This window comes from Lynx canadensis, chromosome C1, assembly GCF_007474595.2.
Source record: "Lynx canadensis isolate LIC74 chromosome C1, mLynCan4.pri.v2, whole genome shotgun sequence".
Lineage (NCBI taxonomy): Eukaryota > Metazoa > Chordata > Mammalia > Carnivora > Felidae > Lynx > Lynx canadensis.
The window spans coordinates 212,997,138-213,010,366 of NC_044310.1; the positions used below are offsets into that span (position 1 = coordinate 212,997,138).

The 13,229-nt window shown below is 45.6% G+C and overlaps 1 protein-coding gene across 1 annotated transcript in view; it reads right to left on the reverse strand.

Annotated features, from left to right (window-relative positions):
- Positions 1-6,521: 6,521 nt before the first annotated feature.
- LOC115521172 (general transcription factor II-I repeat domain-containing protein 2-like) overlaps positions 6,522-13,229 on the reverse strand; it is a 31,838-nt gene continuing 25,130 nt past the window's right edge. Inside the window, exon 6 of the mRNA XM_030326201.1 lies at positions 6,522-7,471. Within this exon, the coding sequence (XP_030182061.1) occupies positions 7,332-7,471 (140 nt within the window). The 3' untranslated portion in view covers positions 6,522-7,331. The remainder of the gene's footprint in view (positions 7,472-13,229) is intronic.

Below are 13,229 nucleotides of genomic sequence, written 5' to 3' on the forward strand. Positions count from 1 at the left end.
AGGAGCCCCGCACCTCGGTTTTTAAATCAACAGATACAAACAATGACTTCTGGGGCACCTGGGTGGCTCAGCTGGTTAAGCATCTGACTCTTGATTTCAGCTCAGGTCATGATCTCACGGTTCCTGAGATTGAGCCCAGAGTCAGGCTTGCACTGACAGCACAGAGCCTGCCTGGGATTCTCTCTTTCCCTCTCCCTCTCTGACCTCCCCCCTCAAATAATAAATAAATAAGCTTAAAAAAAAAAAAGATTCCAATGACTTCTCACAGCGAGTGGGCAGGATAAAATCGACTGCCTTAACCCACGACTGAAAACACAGGATCAGTAATACTGGGGTTACTTTTGCCTTAGGCTCCACTGTGACTGGTGTAACACGTTACTGATCCTGTCTTTACTTAAAATTTAACGTTTTGTTCATCATGTATTTTCTTGCCTTAATTTTGGTTTTTATTTTTATTTTTTAAAAGTGTTTATTTATTTTTGAGAAAGAGAGAGCGCAAGCAGGGGAGGGCAGCGAGAGAGGGAGACAGAGGACCACAAGCAGGCTCTGCACTGTTAGCACAGAGCTGGACACAGGGCTCCAACACATGACCCCGTGAGACATGACCTGAGCCAAAATCAAGAGTGGGACTCTCAACTGACTGAGCCACCCAGGCGCCCCTAGTTTTGGTTCTTATTTATTTACTTATTTATTTATATAAAACTTTTAAATGTTTTATTTAGGATTTTTTTGGAGAGAGAGAGAGAGAGAGAGAGAGAGAGCGCGCGCGCGCGAGTGGGGGAGGGGCAGGGAAGGGGACAGCGGATCTGAAGCGGGCTGTGCCGCTGACAGGGTGACAGCAGCGAGCCCAATGCGGGGGCTCAAACTCACCAACTGTGAGATCATGACCTGAGCCAAAGTCGGATGCTGAACTGACTGACCACCCAGGCACCCCTAATTTTGGTTTTTATTTTATTTATTTTTATTTTATTATTAGTTTTCTAAATGTTTATTTATTTTTGAGAGAAAATGAGACACTGCATGAGCGGGAGAGGGACAGAGTGAGGGAGACACAGAATCTAAAACAGGCTCCAGGCTCTGAGCTGTCAGCACAGAGCCCGACGCAGGGCTGAAACCCATGGACTATGAGATCATGACCTGAACCGAAGTCGGATGCTTAACCGACTGAGACACCCGGGTGCCCCTAATTTTGGTTTTTAAGTCTTGCGTTACAATATCATATTGGACGTGCCTGGGTGGCTCAGTCAGTTAAGCGTCCAACTCTTTTTTTTGTTTTTAAGCATCCAACTCTTGATTTCGGCTCACATCATGTTCCCAGGGTTGTGGGATCGAGCCCCGCATCCGGCTCTTCACTGAGCATGGAGCCTGCTTAAGATTCTCTCTCTCTCCCTCTGCCCCCTCCCCTGCTCACATTCTCTCTCTCTTTAAAATAAAAAATAAAAATATCATATTGATTACTGAGGTTTCGGCCTTAAATTTTGCACCCAACTCCCTCACTTGTTTCAACCTAGTCCTGGTCCTGTGCCTTCCTATGGCCTCCAGGATTCAGCCAACTGGACTACTGTCCTTTTCTTCGTGGGCCCTCTGGTCTCTGTCCCATTGGCACCTTCTCCTGTGCCCCTCCCCCACCTGAAATGACCTGCCCTATGTCCAGCCTCCTGGTCAGCTCTCAGGATTCGACCATTTCTTCCAGGAGTCCTCCTGTTACCCCCAGACTGAGCTGAGGGCTCCTCTTTGCCCCCAAAACCCCAGCTGTCACAACACATATGGGTGAGTATGCTTGCATTTCTGTCCCTCCACTCAGCAATGAGTTTTTGAGGTTATGTAGAATTCATCCTAAAAGGATTCATCCTTTTATTTTTTTTTTTTATTTTTTTTTTCAACGTTTATTTATTTTTGGGACAGAGAGAGACAGAGCATGAACGGGGGAGGGGCAGAGAGAGAGGGAGACACAGAATCGGAAACAGGCTCCAGGCTCTGAGCCATCAGCCCAGAGCCTGACGCGGGGCTCGAACTCCCGGACCGCGAGATCGTGACCTGGCTGAAGTCGGACGCTTAACCGACTGCGCCACCCAGGCACCCCGGATTCATCCTTTTATTGGTGCTCAATAACTGCTGATTCCATGGACGATGCCCACGTGCCTTAGAGACACCGGAGGAACTTCAGGATTATTGATGAAGATCCCCAGAATTCCAACAGGTATTCCAGGAGACTGTGGAGATCCCAGGAACTCCAGAGAATAAGGCAGCTGCCTCCAGGTCCCACAGCCTAACCCCAGCCCATGGCCACCTCATTGGACCTGGGGCACCCTTTCCAGACAGGTACTGTCTTTCCCGAATCTCCAGCCCCCACCTGGCCTCAGCCTCTGTTCCCACCCAGTCCTCCGGTTGTCCTCCCAGGTCTAGGGCACTGTGCCCTGTGCAAAGGACTGAAAGAAGGTGAGGCTGAAAATAGACGAGGGTCTGGACCTTAGCTTTGTAGGTTCAGAAACCTGAACTTGAAAAAGATAATTTATCCCTCACACTTAAAAAACAAAAAGTGCTAGTAAGGATGTGGCGAAAGTGGACCCCTTGTACACTGTTGGTGGAAATGTAAAATGGTGCAGCTGCTATGGACACCAGTGTGAGATTCCTCAAAAACTTGAAGATGGAATTACCATTTGAGCCGGCGATCCCACTTCTGTGTATATATCCAAAAGAATTGAAAGCAGGGCCTCGGAGACATTTGCACACTCATATTCAATACCCACGTCTGGCTATTATTCACAACAGCCAAAAGGTCACAAATGTGCATCAGTAAGTGAATAGATAAATAAAATGTGGGTAAACAAACAAAAGACAAAGAAATATATACATGCGCCACATTTTGTATACGTGGACATATTCATTCACACAATGGAAAATTACTGAGGCTTGAAGAAGAAAGGAAATTCTGACACGTGCTACACCATGATGAGCCGCGGAGACATTATGGTAAGTGAAATACGAGCGTCACAAAGAGAGTATGCTTTCACTTACTCGAGCCAGCCAGAGTAAAATCACAGAAACAGAAAACAGGATGGTAGTTTCCAGAGGCTGGGGGACAGAGGGAATGAAGGGTTATTGTTTAATGAGTGTGGAGTTTCAGTTTTGCAAGATAAAAAGAGTTCCAGGGGGGCCTGGCTGGCTCCGTCAGTGGAGCATGTGACTCTCAATCTCAGGGTTGTAAATCCAAGCCCCATGTTGGGTGTAGAGATTACTTAATCTCTGATGGGGCGCCTGGGTGGCTCGGTCGGTTGAGCACTCAACTTCGGCTCAGGTCATGATCTCACGGCTCGTAAGCTCGAGCCCTGCGTCGGGCTCTGTGCTAACAGCTCAGAGCCTGGAGCCTGCTTCGGATTCTGTCTCCCTCTCTCTCTCTCCGCCCCTCACCTGCTCATGCTCTGTCTCTCTCCCAAAAATAAATAAACATCAGAAAAAAAATAAAAATAAATAAAAAATAAAATAAAATAAAATCTTTGGAAAAAAACAGAAAAAAAAAGAAAAAGTTCTGGAGCTTGGTTGTACAACAATGTGAATATACTTAACGTAGCTGAACTTTTTTTAAGACTTTGCTTTTTTTTTTTTTAAGGGTTTATTCATTTTTGAGAGAGAGAAAGAGAGAGAGGGTGCAAGCAGAGGAGGGGCAGAGAGAGAAAGACAGAGGATCCAAGCGGGCTCAGCTGCCGAAGGCACAGACCCCGATGTGGGGCTCAGACTCACAGACCAGGAGATCACGGCCTGAGTGGAAGTCGGACGCTCAATGGACTGAGCCCCCAGGCGCCCCTGAACTGTAACTTAATGTTAAAATGGTAAATTCTATTTTATGTTTATTTTACCATGATTTTTAAAAAGATAATTTAAGTTTTTGATAAGAAATACATTCAAGAAACCAGACAATATAAAAGGATAGACAGTAGAAAGTGTCTCTTGCCCTCCCGTCTCCCATTTTCCTTGTTCCTATTCCTCTACCCTGCACAGGCAACTGCTTTTTAAAAAGTGTCAACCATAAAGAACAAAAACCATATATGCATCTCAACAGATGCAGAAAATGCATTTTACAAAATCCAACACTCTTTCACGATAAAAGCACTCAACAAAGAAATAGAAGGGTACTTCCCCAATCTGCTAAAGGGCATCGACAAAATAGCTAACACACTCAATGGTGAACGACTGAAAACTTTTCCCCTTAAGATCAGAAACGAGACAAAGATGTCTACTCTTACCACTTCTGTTCAACATTGGATTGGAGGTTCTATCCAGGGTAATGGGGTGGGGAAGGCATCTGGTTTGAAAAGGAAGAAGTAAAACTATCTCTACTTGCAGATGAGATTATCTTATATGTAGGAAATCCACCAGGATTCCCCCCCCCCCAAAAAAAAACCTGTTAGAGATAATGAAAAGTTCAGCAAGACTGTATAAGATCAGTGGGCAAAAATCAATTTTATTTCTATAAAATAGCAATAAACAATCAAAAATGGGATTAGGGGCGCCTGGGTGGCTCAGTGGGTTAAGTGTCTGACTTCGGCTCAGGTCACAGTCTCACAGTTCGTGGGTTCAAGACCCGCGTCGGGCTCTGTGCTGACGGCTCAGAGCCTGGAGCCTGCTTCGGATTCTGTGTCTCCCTTTCTCTATGCCCCTCCCCCACTTGTGCTCGCTCGCTCTCTCTCTCTCTCTCTCTCTCTCTCTCTGTCTCAAAAATAAATAAACATTGAAAAAAGTTTAAAAAAATGGGATTAAGAAATCAATTCTGTTTACGCTGGAATCAAAGAAAATTAAACACTTAGGAGTAAGTTTAACAAAAGATTGTACACTGAAAACCACAAAGCACCATTAAAGGAAATCCTGGGTTCATGGATTAGAAGACTTAATTTCATTAAGATGGCAATACTTCCCAAATTGATATACAGATTCGATACAATCCCAGTAAAAATTCCAACAATTTTTGCAGAAATTGATAAGCTGATCCCAAAACACATGTGAACATGCAAGAGACCCAGAATAGCCACAAAAGTTTTGGAAAAGAACAAAGTTGGAGGACACACTCTTTGACCTCAAAACTTACCCCAAAGCTGTGGTAACCAAGGCTGTGTGGTACTGACATCAAGATAGACATATAGATCAGGGGCGCCTGGGTGGCTCAGTCGGTTGAGTGTCTGACTTTTGCTCAGGTCATGATCTTGTGGTCTGTTGAGTTCGAGCCCCATGTCGGGCTCTGTGCTGGCAGCTCAGAGCCTGGAGCCTGCTTCGGATTCTGGGTCTCCCCCTCTCTCTGCCCCTCCCCTGCTCATGTTCTGTCTCTATCTCTCAATACTGAATAAACATTAAAAAAAATTTTTTTAAAAAGTCAGATCCTAACAAGTGTTGATGAGGATACAGAGAAACTGGAGCCCTCAAACACTGCTGAGGGGAATGTAAAATAGTGCAGTTGCTTTGGAAAATAGTCTGGCGGCTCCTCAAGTGGCTAAACATAGAGTTACCATATAACACAGCAAATCCACTTCTAGGTATATATGGCCAAGAGAAATGAAAACTACGTCCATGTAAAAACTTGTACATGAACATTCATAGTAGCATTATTTATCACAGACAAAAAGTAAAGTAACCTAAATGTCTAACAACTAATGAATGGATACACAAAATATCCATATCACAGAATATTTTTCAGTGATAAAAAGACATGAAGTGGGGCGCCTGGCTGGCTCAGTCAGAAGAGCATGTGACTCTTGATCTCTGGGTCATGAGTTCAAGCTCCATGTTGGAAATAGAGATTACTAGAAAAAAAAAAAAAAGTACTATGCTACAATATGGGTGACCTTTGAAAACATTATGGTAAGTCAAAGAACCTGATGCAAAACACCACATATTTCATGATTCCATTTATATGAAATATCCAAAATCAGCAAATCTTTAGAGACAGAAAGGGGATTGTTGTTTCCAAGGACTAGGGGAAGGAGGAAATGGGGAGTAACTGAGTATGGAGTCTCTTTTTGAGGTCATGAAAATGTCCTACAATTGGATAGCTGTGCTGTGAAGATACAAAAAACAAACAGTGAATTGTATACTATAAAAGGGGGAATATTATGGTATGTGAATTATATCATGATAAAAAAATTCCTTCGGGGCGCCTTTGGGTGGCTCAGTTGGTTGAGTGCCCAACTTCAGCTCAGGTCAGGTTCTCACAGTTCATGGGTTGGAGCCCCGCATTGGGCTCTGTGCCGACAGCTCAGAGGCTGGAGCCCGTTTGGGGATTCTGTGTCTCCTTCTCCCTCTGCCCCTCCCCTGCTCGCACTCTGTCTCTCTCTGTCTCTCAAAAATAAATAAATGTTAAAAAATTAGGGGCGCCTGGGTGGCTCAGTCGGTTAAGTGTCCGACTCCGGCTCAGGTCATGATCTCACAGTCCGTGAGTTCAAGCCCCGCGTCAGGCTCTGTGCTGACAGCTCAGAGCCTGGAGCCTGTTTCAGATTCTGTGTCTCCCTCTCTCTCTGACCCTCCCCCGTTCAAGCTCTGTCTCTCCCTGTCTCAAAAATAAATAAACGTTAAAAAAATTAAAAAAAAAATTAAAAATGTATGTATATGAACCTTCAAGGAGAAATACAGCCCTCACTGGACCAGGACTGTATTATTCATGAACTGACAACGGAAGCTAAATCGGAAGGTAGCTTGGCAGACATGGAAGGCCAGCTGACCACCTTCACAATAGATCTAGAATCCTAACCCTACTCACCATGTCGGCACTCCCATGAGAGTAAGATCTATTCCCAGCTCCCTGACTCTGCTTTCCAGCCCTGCCGGTTTTCTCTGAAATCTCCAGATTCACCCAGCCACATTCTGCTGTCTGAGGACATGAGTGTGAGTCTTTGACTCAGGTTGCCTCCCCTGAGATCACCAGCATCTCCAGAGCCCCCATGGGGTGTGGGGCCCTAGCCTGCTGTCTGGCAGAGCAGGAGCTCAGCAAATGTTTCTGGAGGGAACTGCAGTCAGGAAGAGCCTCGTTGAGGAGATGTCATCTAGGCTGAGACCATAAGGGTCTGTGGGATCTGTCAGCCTGGTGGGCAAGGGGAGAGTGCCCTGGGCAGGCACAACGGAATGTGCAAAAGCCTGGAGAGGGCTGGTGCCATGCTGAGGACTCAAGGGAGACTGAGGGGCTTGAAGACTCACGATCAAGAGGATGGGAAGAAAAGCTAGAGCAGATGGGGCTAGAGATGCAGATTAAAGATTAGATACCTTTCATTGTAGGCAGCTGCTCAAACTGTTTAAATACCCAAGGGGTTCATTGGCTCTCAGCACCACAAGGTTCTGGGTGCCCCGTCTCATAGCACTTCAGGGCTGGCTTGATCCGGCAGCTCAAAGATGTTGTCCTGTACCAGTTTTTTTTTCATCTTTCTTTCCCCCCTGTTCTGTGTCAGCTTCATGCTTAGACTAGCTTTCATCATGGTGTCAGTGTCTTTTGCTGCGGTCAAAAAAAGAACCTCATGTCTATACATCCTAGAGTCTAGAGGGAGCTAAAAAACATTTTTTCCAGCAGCCCCAGCTAAAAAAAAAAAAAGTCGTCTCCACTGGCCTTGGGTTAGAGGCCCACCCTGTGGCCCAGTAATGGGATTATGCTGGTCAGTGTGGGCCTGGGCCACCTGCCCGAGCCCCAGGCCCAAGTGAGTCAGCACTTAGGCCAGTGGGTACCCTCAAAAATTATTAGGGACTAAGACAACAGAGAAGGGTTATGGGAGGCAAACACAGTAGTCAAAAACTCGAATTCTTCCTTTCATTTACTCATCTGTGCAGGGTATCATCTCTCTTTTGTGGGGTTGTAAGAACAGAGAAGTTTATTATTATTTTTTTTTTAATTTTTTCAACGTTTATTTATTTTTGGGACAGAGAGAGACAGAGCATGAACGGGGGAGGGGCAGAGAGAGAGGGAGACACAGAATCTGAAGCAGGCTCCAGGCTCTGAGCTGTCAGCACAGAGCCCGACGCGGGGCTCGAACTCACGGACCGCGAGATCGTGACCTGGCTGAAGTCGGACGCTTAACCGACTGCGCCACCCAGGCGCCCCAGAACAGAGAAGTTTAAACGTGACAGTGAGGTGCTGCCATCATCATTGGGGTACTGTGGCTGGTGTGACATCAGCAGAATGTCCCAGGGGACTGTTTCTCTTCAGTGAAGGAAGGGCAGCCTTGGTCACTTGGTCCTACAGAGCTGAGTTTCTCACTCTATCCAAGGTCCTGTTCTCGGAAGGGAGGTGCAGTGGCATGACATGGCCAGCAGGTGGCAGCGCCAAGGCAATTGCTGGTTCCCGCCAAGCCTGTGAGCCTGTTCTCCACAGAGACCCTGCTGGCTTCTCCAGACAGATCCCGAAGCAGCTGCGACTTGGGGGCCCTGACTTTCAGGTGGCAGCAGGGCCAGCTTCATGGGTGTGTGATACATACTTTGGAGCGGCCTGGCACTGGTTTAGTGCTTCACTGTCGCTATCTTGAAATCTTAACAATTGTTAAGGGGGAAGATGGAGACCTTACATGGGGAGAATGGGGACCCTACAGGGGAAGGATGGCGATCCTACATGGGGAGAACGGGGACCCTACAGGGGAAAGACAGGGACCCTACATTGGGGGAAAAATAAATCTCTCCAGTGAGGTCATCAGTTGCCTCCTGGTTGTTACATCTGCTGGAAACCTGGGTCTTATCTTAACTTGACCCCTTTGGTATCTGACACTCAAGGTCTCTATTCTATACAGTCTCAGGACTCCCCTCATTCTCCTCTGGGCTCTCTCCTCACTGCTTCACAGCCATCAGTGTCCCCTGGGCTTCCTTCTATTTTTAATTTTTTTTTTAATTTTTTTTTATTGTTTGAGAGAGGACACGTACAAACAGGAGAGGGACGGAGGGACAGAGAGGGATAGAATCTTAAGCAGGCTCCGCCCTGAGCTGTGAGATCATGAACCTGAGCTGATATCAAGAGCCGGACCCTTAACTGACTGAGCCACTCAGGTTACCCTCCTTCCATTTTTGAAGAAGTCACCTACTAAGGTGTAATTTACATACAGTAAAACTCAACCTTTTTGGGTGACAGTTCAATGAGTTTTAGTAAACATGTACAGTCATGGTATCATGGAGAAAGAATGCTGCCAGCCCCCCTTAAGTTTCCCTCATGCCCTCTTGTAGTCAGTCCCAGCCCCCACAACCCCTGATCCACTTGCTGTCTCTATGGTTTTGCCTTTTCAGGAAGGTAATGGAAATGGAATCCTACAGCAGGTAGCCTTTGGGGCCTGGCTTCTTTCACTTACCATCAGGCCACTCCCACTTTTGAATCTTATTTTTTGGTGTTCCAGGCACAGCCACAGCTTAAAGCACCACTCCCTGCTGAGGACACCCACGGCCTACCACTGCAGACCCTCAGCTTCCCTCAAACCAGCTCCTCTGCCTTCGTTCTCTCCGTTGGTCACCAAGCAAGAAGCCTGGGAGGCATCGTTGACACTTTCTGGTGTCCCTCCATATCCAGATGTCACCCTCCCGACAGTCCCCTCTGGCACTGCCTCTGTTCAGGCCCTGCCCACACCCTTGCTGATCTCCCTGCCTTCTCACCCTGGCCCTGTCCCAGTCCGGCCTGCGGGTATCAGCTCCCAAGTGTAGCAAGCCAGGGCCCTCGCCCTCATCTGGCCTCTGCCTGTCTCTCCATTCTCTCCTGTCTTCTCTGTTCCTTTCAACCCCACAACAGAGAGATGATACCCTGCACAGATGAGTAAATGAAAGGAAGAATTCGAGTTTTCGACTACTGTGGTTACCTCCCATAACCCTTCTCTGCTTAGTCCCTAATAATTTTTGAGGGTACCCACTGGCCTAAGTGCTGACCCACCTGGGCCTAGGGCTCAGGCAGGTGGCCCAGGCCCACACTGATCAGCATAATCCTGTCACCTCCCCTCCTCAGAGCCTTGCATTGGCCAGATGTCCACCTTTCACTTCCCCCAAATAGTCCATGCTGTTTTTCATGCACAAGAGGCAAGACTATTCAACAACTTCACAAAAGCTGATGGTGAACTTGATGAAACGGAACTGTAGGTGAGTAAGCAGCACCATAACATAATAGCTCACAAGGTCTCCTAGCAATTTCCAAGAAACTGTTAAGTATAAAAAGCCAAGTGCAAAAGCAATCTATAGTAGGCTTCCTGTCATGTAAAGAAGGGGAACGTGTGAAAAGAAATACTGTAGGGATAGAGCAGAAACTGAGGCTGGTTACCTGGCTGGTCACAGGGTGTGAAGGTGGGAGAGTGGGACAGGTGGAAGGCATGGGGAAGTGATGCTTCTCGGGACATGGCTGTATGGTTCTGACTTTTAGAATCATTACTATTGAAAACATTTTTTAATCAACAAGCAATTGGGGAAGAGGAGGGGTGGAGATGACACGAAGTGAAATATAAACAGGAACAAATGACCCCAAGTGTATTACAAATGCATAATAACCCTGAGGACACGGGGACAACTCAAATAAGCAACTTTAGAAAAGAGTATTTAGACCAAATACCCTGAGACTAAAGAAAAAACTTGTACAATATTGTACCCTGAGTAGTAGGTTTATTTTTCGTATCTGCACTAAGCAGATAAGAAAATTATACTGACTGGGGCACCTGGGTGGCTCAGTTGGTTAAGCGTCGACTCTTGGTTTCAGCGCAGGTCGTGATCTCATGGCTCATGAGTTCAAGCCCTGCGTCAGGCTCTGGGCTGACAGTGTGGAGCGTGCTTGGGATCTCTCTCTCCCTTTCTCTCTGCTTCCCCCACTCATGCTCTCTCTCTCTCTCTCTCTTTCAAAAATAAATAAACTTAAAAAATTATTTAAAAAAAGGAAAGAAAGAAAATTATACTAATAAAAGCCAGATTTGTCATAAAAATGAGTTAAAAATATGGAAAGGGGGTCAGCTAGAATAAACACTGTGGTGTTGGGCTGGAAGTAGAGCCATCATTGTGAGCCCATAGTTTTCAAAATTACAGACAGATTTGTCAAAATAGCTTTTGGTATCTATGTGTATGTACATACATTTCCTGACCATCCACTGAGAGGGCCTGAAGGTCCTAATGCCCAACATCAATGACCTCACCCAGCACCCAGGTCTTGGTGTCTACTGCCATTCTGTAATGAAAGTCCCCAAGACTTCTTGGGGAATAGCCATTATCTTCACGGCTGTGGCAAGGAAATTACAAGATGAGCCTCTAACACCTTGTGGTGCCAGAAGGTAAGGAAGGGTTCAAATAATAATGGGGACATGTAGACCCATATCAGTAGACACAGGAGGCAACTTGAATGGGCTCCCATGCCAAATCTGGGACAATCTGATAGACAAAATAAATAATGATCATAAAGGATTATAACCCTTAGAATAAGAAGCTATAGGATAAAATAAGAATCTGTGAGTCCATATGGATATAAATACTTGAATGAATGGAGAAAAAAATTAATGAGGGTGAAGGGAAAGGACTTCCTCATGGAATTCCAACCAATAAATATAGAATGAGCAAAATTGAAAACTACCATTTGGCAAATACCCCGGTGGTAACTGTTTCAGGCAAGAATCAGCAATAGATGTTAAAATTAATAGGAGAGAGTAGGATAAGAAACAGACTATTTAGAGAGTCTCTTAGTATCTGTTCATGAGATACTTATAAACAAGTAATATTATAGTGAAGGAACCTGACAGAAACCATCTTAAGCAAATGATCAAAGATAACATCACCAGGAATGGGGCAAATGGACTCCATATGCCTCTTGATATGACACTGAGGATACAACATTTTGGGGTAAGGATATCACATAAATGGAAACAAAAAAGGAGAGGGAGGGGTTGCCTGGGGGGGGGCGGTCATTCTAAGGTGGGTCAGGAGAGGCTTCTCTGAGGAGGCAACACTGAAGCTCTGACCTGGGTGGTCAGGAGACCCGGAGAGGAATATTCCAGGAACAGCTATGCAAAGGACTCAAGGCACAGAAAGAAGGCAAGTATCAGGTGTGCAGCCAAGAGCAAAGTGGATAAGAAATCAGGGAGACAGGAGAGCCCCTATTACATGTGGCTTTGTAGACCCATCGTAGGTGAGGAGTTTGGGGTTTTTTTCCTCTTTATTTTAAAATTTTTAATGTTTATTTATCTTTGAGAGAGACAGAGAGAGAAGGAGAGAGACAGAGACAGAGACAGAGACAGAGAAAGAGGGAGACACAGAATCCAAAGCAGGTTCCAGGCTCTGAGCTGTCAGCACAGAGCCTGACGCGAGGCTCAAACTGACAAACCTCAAGATCATGACCTGAGCCAAAGTCGGATGCTCAACTCACTGACCCACTCAGGCGCCCCCTCCTTTTTTTTTTTTACTGGGTAAAGTACAAATAACATGTCATCTTAATTATCTTTAAGTGTATAGTTCAATGGTATTAAATGTATTTGTAATATTGTGCAATTACTACCACCATCCATCTCCAGAACTCTTTTCATCTTGCAAAGCTAAAACTCTATACCCACTAAACACGAAGCCCCTCCTCCCCATTCCGCCCCCCCCCCCCCCCGGCACTAGGATCCTGACTGACGACTCTAAGCTCCTAAGTGGAATCATCCTATATTTGTTTGTTTTGTGATTGGCTTATTTTACTCAGCATGATGTTCTTAAGGTTCATCCATGTTGGAACATGTGTCAGAACTTTCTTCTTTTTTAAGGCCAAATGATATTCCAATGTTATGTATATACCACATGTTGCTTATGCATTCATCCATTGGGAGACCCTTGGGTTGCATCCATGTTTTAGCTGTTGTGAACATGGGTATACAAATATCTGTTCGAGACCCTGCTTTCAGGTCTTCTGGGTATACACCCAACAGTGGAATTGCTGGATCAGATGCCAATTCTATTTTTAAATTTTGAGGAATCACCATATTGTTTTCCACAGTGGTTGCACTATTTTCCATTCTCACCAACAGAGTACAAGGGTTCCAATTACCCTACAGCCTCTCCAACACTTGTTTTCTGTTTGCTGTTGTTGTTTGTGTTATAGTAGCCACCTAATGAACGTGAGGTGGTATCTCATTGTAGTTTCAATCTGCACATCCCTATTGATCAGTGATGCTAAGCAGCTTTTCATGTGCTTACTGGCCATTTGTGCATCTTCTTTGAAGAAATGTCTGTACAAGTCCTTTGACCACTTAATTGGGTTGTTTTTTTGTTGAGTTAGAGGAGTTTGACTTTTA